Source organism: Cynocephalus volans, chromosome 15 (genome assembly GCF_027409185.1).
Source record: "Cynocephalus volans isolate mCynVol1 chromosome 15, mCynVol1.pri, whole genome shotgun sequence".
NCBI lineage: Eukaryota > Metazoa > Chordata > Mammalia > Dermoptera > Cynocephalidae > Cynocephalus > Cynocephalus volans.
The window spans coordinates 87,635,772-87,646,257 of record NC_084474.1 but is presented as its reverse complement, the minus strand read 5'-3'; the positions used below and the strand labels follow the sequence as shown (position 1 = coordinate 87,646,257).

At 44.6% G+C, this 10,486-nt stretch overlaps 1 protein-coding gene across 3 annotated transcripts in view; it reads left to right on the top strand.

Moving 5' to 3' along the window:
• The first annotated feature begins 4,388 nt into the window (after window positions 1–4,388).
• ZFAT (zinc finger and AT-hook domain containing) overlaps window positions 4,389–10,486 on the top strand; it is a 202,908-nt gene continuing 196,810 nt past the window's right edge. For all 3 annotated transcript variants that reach the window (XM_063079198.1, XM_063079196.1, XM_063079195.1), the window contains exon 1: window positions 4,389–4,583. In XM_063079198.1, the coding sequence (XP_062935268.1) occupies window positions 4,409–4,583 (175 nt within the window). In that variant the 5' untranslated portion in view covers window positions 4,389–4,408. The remainder of the gene's footprint in view (window positions 4,584–10,486) is intronic.

Below are 10,486 nucleotides of genomic sequence, written 5' to 3'. Positions count from 1 at the left end.
ACTTTTATCTATCAGCTATTCTCCTAGGACATTTGGCTAATCCATTAACTTGCAACAGAAATTACTGAACCCTCTTCCTACCTGGTTATTTATGAGACTACTGGTCCTGAACTGTCCTTCCTGGTTGTGGCACAGTTTCTGCTCTTTCTGGAAATTTTTGACTAACTTGTAGTAAACTTATCTGCCCTTTTTAACTCATACATTCATACCATTTCAGAAACAGATATACAGAACTTCAAGTAAGAAACAGATCCCTCAAACTTACCTATTTACTAAAATATCCTATTTTTACACTTTCTTTGAATTGTAACTAGCTTTGTAATTACACTGTTATAGGTATATTTTTGTACATGTAATATTACCTTTTTTTTTTTTTTTATCATTAAGGACTCATGGCTTTCCATACAATCAACTTGTAGATCAACAACAGCTGTAGATTTACTGAATTGTGTCCCCCAAAATTCATATATTAGAAACTTAATTCTCACTGTAACCGTTTATTGTAGGAAATCCTATTATGGTAATTGAAAGGTGGGGCCTTGGAGAGGTGATTGGATTATGAGTACTGTACCCTTGTGAATGAATTGATCTGTTTTTGGAATAGTGGGCATGGTTTTGAGGGCTTTAAAAGGAGAGTGTGTGAGGAACTAACTCTCTCTCTGCTCCACCATTTTCTGCCATGTAAGACCCCTGCAGTGCTGTAAAGCCACCATCAAAGAAGACCCTCCCCAGATGTGTTCCTTTGACTTTGGACTTCCCAGCCTCTGAAACTGTAAGCAATAAATTTCGTTTTCTTATAAATTACCCAGTTCCAGGTATTTTGTTATAAGAACAGAAATGGACTAATACAACAACTATAGATTTACAGTTGTTCTTTGTGATTTGCAAATTATTACAACCTGGCCAAATGAGCCCCCTCCCTTTTCAGCAGGCTTTGTCCCTTCAGCAATACCCCAGCATTTTTTTAAGCATCCTGGTTTTCTGGCAATAGCAAGATGTTTCAGGCTGTTCTGATGTTTCCTTACTCCCACACATGGAATCAGCTTCTTTGGAGGGGCCCTGGCTACTGCTAATGAACAGTACTACTGAGATCAACATTTGGGTGTTGAGAGTACATACAGGTGGTGCCACAAGCACACTGGTGATGAGATGGCACTCTTTGGCCATAGAAAGAGGTGGAAAAGATGTTTCTTCTAAGGTCATAATTATATATGATGAATTAATATTATATAAGGTCATAATGTTCACAGTTAGATTGTTCATATAGTTCTAATATTACTATATTTTTTCTTTTATACAAGTTTTAAATAATTTTTTTCTACAGTGTGCCTAAATTAGATTTTTAACACTTAACTGAAACTGTGACTATCCCCACCTCTGATTTAATCCACGTATGCCTGAAGGCTCACATGTATTCTTTGTCAAAATCTGCTTTAAAGAAAGCATCTTATGAAATTATGTACTTAAATTATTATTTTCATGTAAATGTGTATTAGACATATAGCTATAATTATAAAATTATTGGCACAAATATATTCAATTATGCAAATTAGTATGTCTTATATAACTAAATACCATTTCATATCATTGAATTTATTAACACAGATTCATTCACATGCTAACCAGTGAGCTAGCTGGAATCTCACCTCCTCTAGCAGCCATCGTTGAAGCAGGATGCCATCAATTATATAATTTTGAGTGAGTTACATTTAATTCCACTAATGCTTCTTCATTAATTGAAGGCATTTAAAAAACTACTGGCAAATGGAAAGAAGAAAGATGTTTGCTGATTGAAAATGTGCATATCACACAGCAAGGCGATGGAAGAGCCAGCTTGGACTTATCTCTCCATTTACAAACCTGGATTCCCTGTGGAAAGTGACCATCTGTTAATCATGTCCATGTTCCTATGGCCAGGACAGTTTTCAGTAATAACAGGTGCTCAGTAACTCTTCTTTGAATGATGAATGGCTAGAAGGGAGACAATGCCACAGGAATAATGGGGAAAATCATAGCCATCCAAATAATTAAGCCAGGACCAACATCCACAGTCCACAATTTCTTCTTTTAATTTGACTTTAATATTGTGAGGTAATTGGGTTTTGAGACAAATTTTAAGTCGCTTCATTTCCAAAATTCATCTTGGTCACAACATCTAGGAGCAATCCATCTATCTACTAATCAATAAATAACATTGAAATGCTGCTGCAAGAAAGGCTACCTAGCACAAAACCAATTTTGTTAGCAACCCAGAACAACTCTCATTTCCTGACAGAAATCGATTCACAGCATAATAGTGATTATTGTAAATATTTATAGTTCTAAAAGGAAAAGTTCATTAGTACAGCTTTTTGAGCAGTTCATTTCCAAATAGAAGATTCTGACGGGCTGCGTCTAGCCAGCTATCTAGTGATGTGGGATGAGGTGGCTATGTAGCAATAACTCTATGGTTGCCTTGGAACTGGCTCTTTTGGGGGCATGGTGGGTAGTTTGGGCACATCCCAGATGGCCATGTGTTAAAGTGGAAAAAACTGGACACAGAGAGGCGAGTTCCACACCTGGCTCTTCACTGGTTTGCTGTGTGATCTCAGTAAGCCACACAACCTCTCTGAACATTCCTTTTCTAGGCTGGAAAAGAAGGATAATCATATCTGTCCAATTTAACTTCCCAGGTTGTGACAGTGAACTAAAGGGCTGAGGGGAGGAGATACTTCTGAACATATATTTAATGGGCTGGGAAAATTGGGGGTCTTATAATAAGTGCCTTTCTCTCAGGAACAGGATTAGGGAGCAAGGCAGAAAGGCTCCTGAGGAATCAGATGAGTCGTCCTAGGGCTTCATAACCATGGGAATTTCACTACTACAAAATAAGTGACAATGGAAGCGAATGTGCTCATTCAATAACATTACTATGCAATAGGCGCTGGGAAAACGAAGATGAAAAAGAACTGTAAAGGACTCTGTGCTCAAGAAGCTCCTGGTCTAGAGGGGAACAGGGCTACTCTGATGGATAAATACTAGTGGGGGTAGGGTCTGGAGCAAGGGAAGTGTGACCCAGAGTGGTGGGAACACAAGGCAAGTGCTTCAGGGCAGTTTGAGGAGAAACTTATCAAATGCAGCAGCAACAGAGGGGGCTATTCCAGGGGAAGGCTTAGAACAGGCAAACACTAGCATTTCAGGGGATCCCTATAAATAAATCAGTGTTTCCCAAACTCCAGTTCCTTAAGGTCTGCTTTTACATATTTTTTGGTCATGTCTCTGCACCACTTTTCTTTTAAGCTGACAAATTTGTAAAAATGTAAATAAGTTGTATTTAAAAAGAAAACTTTATATTACTTCCATAAATAAAAAACGTTATCAGTTGTTGTAAGAAGACATATTGTACACAATATGTCAACACTGTACCCCACAAATATGTATAATCAAGTATGTTTCAATTAAGAAAAAAAGTTTACCTTAAAAACACAGGCAACACAAAGTTAATTTATTCCCAAACTGTCAAGCTTAGTTCTAGTTTCTGGGGTTAAAAGGGACCAAGATGGGCAGAGGTAAGCGATCGGGATGGCTAATGTCAGATAGGAACAGATACACCGTAGAAAATATAGACCGACTTAGCAGTAGAGTCACTTTAGATAGGGTGGGGGTGGGTCCTTGGAGGAGGTTATTTGAGCTAAAGACTAAACCGAGCGTTAGAGCTAACCATCTTAACATCAAAAACGAGAATTTCAACCAGAAAAGGTCCGCTGAAAGCTGAGCCAGAGCAGGGAAATGAGCAACGTTACCGAGGCCAGCTGACACCGGAAAGTGTGATGACCACCCCTTCTGCAGGACACTCAGGGATGGGAGGAGGAGGGCGTCGCGTTCTCTCGTGGGACTCTAGGTTGCTCAGTCCTGTCTGCACCACCTAAGGTCCAGCTGAGCACCCCCAGCGCAAAGCATCTCACCTGTGGGAAACACCGCGTCCCTTGAGCGGGATGCAGGTTGTAACCACCCCGTCTGACAAATGAGTAAACTGAGACCACGAAAAGCTCATTCGCTGCCCCCAAATTAGTAAAACGTGAAAGAGGGACACGAACCCTGAACCCTCCTTCCACGTTCAGCCCGGTATCCCCACATCTACCAAGTCCAAAGATGGGCTGTAGACGGTGGGCAGACCCGGGCAGACTCCCGATCCTGAGATCCGGATTCCGGGCCTCCCCAGTGCCCCTTCCTGGGCGTGACTCAAAACGCGGAGCGGCGGAATCAGCGGATCGGGACAAAAGCGCGTCCTCCAAACGCGAGCATGCGCGTGAGCCCGGCCCGGCTGGGCCGCGCTGGGCGCTGGGGGAGGGTCACCGAGGCGGACGTCCGCTACGCAGGCGTCGGCGCCCCGCGGGGAGGAGGGCGAAGACTCCATCCGCCATGTTGGATGCCGCAGATTCGCCATAACCTCGCCGGCTCTTTTCTTAAAAAAATAAAAATAAAAAGCGAAGCGTCAGCGGGGCGCCCCGCCTTCTCGGCCGGCACGGGAGGGGGCCCAGAAGAGCCCGAGGCTTTTTTTTTCCTCCGCGGTGGGGGCGTTGCCATGGAGACGCGGGCGGCAGGTGAGCCGGGCTGGGGGTTGGGGTGAGGCAGGGTGGGGGTGGGGTTGGGGCGCGGCGCGGCGCGCGGGAGGCCGTTGCGAGCGTGCAGTCGGGAAGCAGCGCGCAGGCCGGCGGCGGCGGAGGGATCCGCGTCCGGGGCGGGAGCGAGCGTAGCGGTGCGTGTTGACGGCACGTTCATGGCTGGTGGTATCCCGCCGCCAAAAGGGGGGGGGGAAGTAAGGAGAGCGAGAGAGGAAGAGCAGGGCGCGCGCGTGCGCAGGGGCGTTTCCCGGGTAACGGGAGTGCCGGGGCACGCGCCGGTGACGGAGCGCAGGCGTCTCAGCGGGCGGGAGGTTCGAATCCCGCCGCTGCCAGCTCTTCGGCCGAGTGGACCTTGGCTGGGCCTCTGTCTTGCCTCGCCTCAGGTTTCTCCTCTGTGAAATGGGTAGCTTCCCTAATGATCACGCCCACGTAGTTGGCCAGGATTGAAAGGTCAGTGACCTGAAGGAAAGTTTCCTTGTGTCCAAAGAGGGAGGGATTAGTGTGCTGGTGGCAACCCTGCAGCAGGCTGTGGCAATTTATAATTTACCCTGTCCCTGCTGCCCAGATCTGCGGGGCGTTGTTTCTCACCCTTTGAGGTTAGACTGAAATGCCCCCTCCTCCAGGCAGCCGTCCGTGGCTTCCTTGCAGAAGCAGCTTGTCCTCCGGCTGGGCCTAATAGCGTGACAGTCCTTCCACTTAACGCCTGGCGCAAGTCACTTCACCTTGAGCTTGGCGTCCTTCCCCTGTAATTAACACTAATTTCCACAATTGGGCACCGACTTCCCACGTTTTGCTGCTCTGCTCTCCTGGCAACTCTCATTTGTAGGTTATTTACTGACGGAGAACAAAAGTTCAGAGAGGTCAACTTCATACATCTTAAAAATGGCAGAGCTGAGTCTTTAAAAATCAACTTCCCCCAAGCTGGGATAAAATCCAAACTCCTGCGGCCTTGCCTGGCCTGTACCTCCATCCCCTAGAACAGTGCTTGGCTCATAGTCAGTGTTCAGTGTATATTTATTGAGGGAGGGAATGAATGAGCTGACTGCTCCCTCCTGACCATGTCAGTCTGGTTTCTTTGCTGGAGCCCAAGTGACCTTTTGGAAATGGAAACATAGGGTCATTGAGGCTTACCTGCCACAGCTGCCCCACTCCAGCGATATCTTCTGAGACTGTCAATTCATCTGTTGAAGCATCTGCAGTGAGTATCCCATGCCGAAGTGGAGAGACAGAGTGCTGCTACTCCCAACTCCCAGGCGCACCTTTCCTGGCTTCTTGAGTTCAAACTGACAGCTTTGCACTGATCCCCTCTACACACCAGGCCAGGGTAAAGAGCAGTGGGAGCCTGGGTCCTGCCCTCATCCTTCTGTCTGCCAGATGTACCAGATGCGCAAGTGTGTGTACTGGAGTGACGGAGTGGGCCCAGAGCCACAGTGGTGCGTCAGGAGACCTGAACTACGCCGGGCATACTTTCTTAAAATAATGACTTCTCATTTCGGTGCCTTCCTTCACCCACGTCATTCTACTGCTGCTTATACACAGAATGAACTGCCTACCTTTCCTCTTCTAGAATTTGCCTAACAGTTTTTAAAAAGAACTCTGGGCATATGTTGTAGCTTCCTTCAATTTCCAGCTGTAACAAATAAGATCATGTTTTAAAAAATGTTTGTCAATTCGTGGTCAGCTAATTTCTGAAAAGAGCTTCCTGTTCAGGTTGTTAGGTTAATTTAGGAGAGGCAGTACAATAAATGATAATGAGATGGAGTTGCATGTGGTCTGTAAGGTAGAGCTTTTACGAGGTAAACTAGCGGAGATGGTCGCTATAAATGGGAGCTGTTACAGCATTGATACCAACTCAGCTGGCTGAGAATTTGCCTCTGATGAGATGGTTACTGTTTCTTTTCTCCCCATACCTTACAATTCACATAACAGCTTTCTGAAGATAGCTGTCCTTAAGTAGAATTAAGTTGCTGCCTAGGGCAAGGGCAGTCAAGAATCAGATGTATTAAAAACACTCTCCTTAATTGCATTTCCTTTTATAGATAGTTTTGTGCATGCCGCCTCTGAAAAACTCCCCACTAAGATGGGCTGATGTAATTATGTAGAAGGGATTTAGCCTAGAGTCAAGTTTTCCCCTCTTCTCAGCTGTTTACCCTGTTAAACTTTCACTGTCTTTGAAATTTCTCGAGGGCAAGCGTCAATTTTAAGGGCTGGAAAAGTTCAGAGAGGGGAGGGCGGAAAGAACCAGTGCTCTGGGCGCAGAGATCTGCTCCTCACCAGACTCCTGTCCTGAGGGGACCCACGTAGCCCTGGGACCCCAGTCCCTCCATCTGCAAAAGGAGATGAGATCCTGTCCCTACACTGTGGATGCTGGGGGTGCTCAGGAGATGGTATTTGTCCCTTCCCTACCCAGGACCAGTCTCTCCATGGTGCAGCTCATCCACCTGCTCCTTGAAAGCATTTGTGCATGGAAATGGGGGATAGAACTTGATTGATTTTTTTAAAAGAGAAAAAAAATAATCTGGGGGTGAAGCAAAATAGACACTTTAAACACCTATTAAAGATTTGAAGTTGCCTCTTTTAATTGAGTTTGCTTATAAAAAGTTAATGCTTGGCATATTAATATAAAAACAGTGGCATAAAATTGGGTAACCAAATTTTTAAAAAAAATTTTAAATTGTAAATGGACAAATTATAGTTGTATATATTTGTGGTGTACAAAGTGATGTATTATGAATACAATATGGAGTAATTAAATCAAGCTAAATAACATATCCATTGCCTCAAATGCTTCTTGTGAGAGAATATTTGAAATTTACTCTTAGTGATTTTGAAATGTACAATACATTACTTACTACATTCACCACACTGTGCGATGTATTTCAGAGAAAAAAAGTTATTCCTTCTAATTGAGGCTTTGTACCTTTTGACCATCACTCTCCCTCTCACCCCCTTTCTTGGTAACCACCATTTTACTCTCTGCTTCTTTGAGTTTCGTTGTTTTCGGTTCTACATATTGATGAGAACATGCAGTACTTGTCTTTCTGTGCCTAGCTTATTTCACTCAGCATAATATTCCCTAGTTCCATCCATGTTACTGCAAATGAAAACATTTCTTTTTTAAGGCTGAATAGTATTCCTCTGTGTGTGTATATACCATGTTTTCTTTATCTGCTCATCTGTTGATGGACACACAATATATAGGAATAAACAAACTCAGTTTCTCCTACAATACCCTCAGAACATGTTTCTGACACCAGATATGTGGGTTTTTTCCTCCTCGCACCTCAAGAAAGCAATGAGTTGGGCAGTGGACTGGACAACTGGCTGGTGTCCTCCCATTCAATTCCCGCACAGTCTACCTGGGGACAGCATCAGATCTCGCAGATTGGGGGCTCAGTCCCACAAGACTGCCCCCCACCCTACTTCTGATGCCAATCTCAAGCTACAGGTGGTTTTACCTGTGCTTCTAACTGACTGACTGTAAATCAGGGTCCCGATGGTCCCCAGCTTGGATTCCATTAATTTGCTAGATTATCTCACAGAACTGAGGGAGACACATTTCTGTTACAGGGTATTATAAAGGATACTGTCCAAGAACAAATTTACAACAAATTTAGTTGAACATCTCAGTTGGCTTTATTGTGATTCTAGAATTGGGCAACACGATATTCCATAAAATAGAGTAAATTCCAGTGAGCCAAGCAGAGGAGGCTGTTTTTATAGACAGAAAAAGCTGAAGAAAGCAGAAACAAAGAACAAAAAGCAGATGGGTCATTTCCAAGTTATTTTCCTTGTAAGGTGGGGACAGGAAGACAGAACAATAGAAAAATAACATCAAGTTACTTCAGGTTATCTCTTTTGTGTAAGGATTGAAGCAGAGGGAACTTCATTATCATACCTACTGAAGATTTAAACTGACCTGTTTGGGAGGGAAATTGGCTGTTACCTTTCTCCTGATTTCACAGAAGCTCAGACCACAGCCTACGTGACATGAAACTTAGCAAGGGTGACTCCATTTTGATTTTTAGTCTGATGTTTTGGGACCTAGTACAGGAACTTAGTCCAAAACAGTGGCTTCCTATAATTTTTATTTAACAGTACAGATGACGAGAGGCGTAGGGTGAGGTATGGGGAAGGGGTGTGGAGCTTCCATGCCCTGAGCGTACCACCCTCCACGTCTCCAGGAATCTCCACGTCTTCAGCAATCCAGAAGCTCATTCAAACTATGTCCTTTTGAGTTTTAATGGAGGCTTCCTTACGTAGGCACAGTTGATTAAATCATTGGCCATTGGTGATCAACTTAACTTTCAACCCCTATTCCCTTCCAAGAGGCTGTGGGCTGAAGCCGAAAGTCTCAGCCCTCTAATCCTGTCTTGGGCTTTCTGGTGACCAGCACCCATCTTGAAGCTATAAGAGGCTGCCAGCCATCACTCAACTCAGCATCCAAAAAGACACTTATCACTTTGAAGATTCCATGATTTTAGTTATGCCGGAAAACAGAGATGAAGACCAAATATATTTCACAATATCACAGACACTTAGGATGATTCTATACCTTGACTATTGTGAATGGTGCTGCAGTGAACATAGGAGTGCAGTCATCTCTTTGATGTACTGATTTCAAATCTTTTGGATTCTTTTAAATTATGTGAAAAATATAGCTGCAAAGTGTTGAACTGTGGAATCTGGCACCTTTGTGCTCCAGAGTCTGAGCCGAGGCAGGATGGGCAGGGTAGGGACCTGGCTGCAGAGGATTCTGGTGTGAGCTGCAGACTGTTGGGATAGGAAGGTGGCAATGTCCTGCAGTGGGGGTGAGAGGGTCAGTCCAGCCATGGGACCTGGAGCCAAAGAACAGGTGTGTTCTGGCATCTCTGGGGAGGGCATTTTAACTGCTCAGCCCTACGGCTCCTTGGAGGGCCCTAACTGGCTTCCTTCTTCCTGTCAGATATTCTTGTATTTCTGACAGAGGGTCTCTTTTTCAGGAGCTGCCATCATTTCTCTATTTCTTAGGGTTGTTATTATTTTTACTACCAAGCTGTTTCCCGGTTCACCCACTGTTTTTGCCAAACTTTGTGTTGGCTGCTAGGAATGCAGAGTCCAATACGATCTGTTCTTTCCTCTGGAGGATTTCACACTGTCCTAGCAGTGATAAGGTGCTTTATGAAAAGGTGCAAGGTGCTGTGATGGGAATAAGTCTCGAGTATTGAGCGCTTTGGAGGGGTGCACCTAATCCAGCCCTGGAGTTCTGGGAGGGCTTCCTGAAGGAGGCGGTGCCTGAGCTGGGTGTTGCATGGTGAGCAGGGGTACCCTGCTGAGAGTACAGCTGGTGCAGAGACACATGTGACACATCCACAAGTGTGCTCTGTGTCACTGGGTGAGTGCTGAGGCCAGGGCAGGTGCTGGTGGTCTGTGGTGAGGGGTCTGTTGTGTAGTGGGGAGCCGTTGGGACTTTATTATGAAAACTTGGAAGGGACATGAGGATGACAAGGCCAGCTGGTTTGCCATTCAGAAAGATCCTTCTCCTAGCTGACAGGAGCCAATTTTTTTTTTTTTTTTTTTGAGGAGTTATTTACATATACTGAAATGCACAGACTTTAGATATTCAGTTGCCCACTCATGTAACCCACACCCCTAACAATACATAGAACTTTTTCATCACCCCGGAAAGCTCTCTAGCCCCTTCCCACCCAATCCCTGCCCTTTACCCCTAGCAGTGACTAGTGTTGCTGTCACCATAGATTAGTGTTGCCTTCTGTAGAACATCATATAATTCTTTTATCTCTGGCTTCTTTTACTCAGTATAAAGTTTCTGAGATTCAGCAGTGTTTTTTTAAAAATTTTTAAAATTTCTTAATAGTATTCCATGGTACGAATACTGCCAC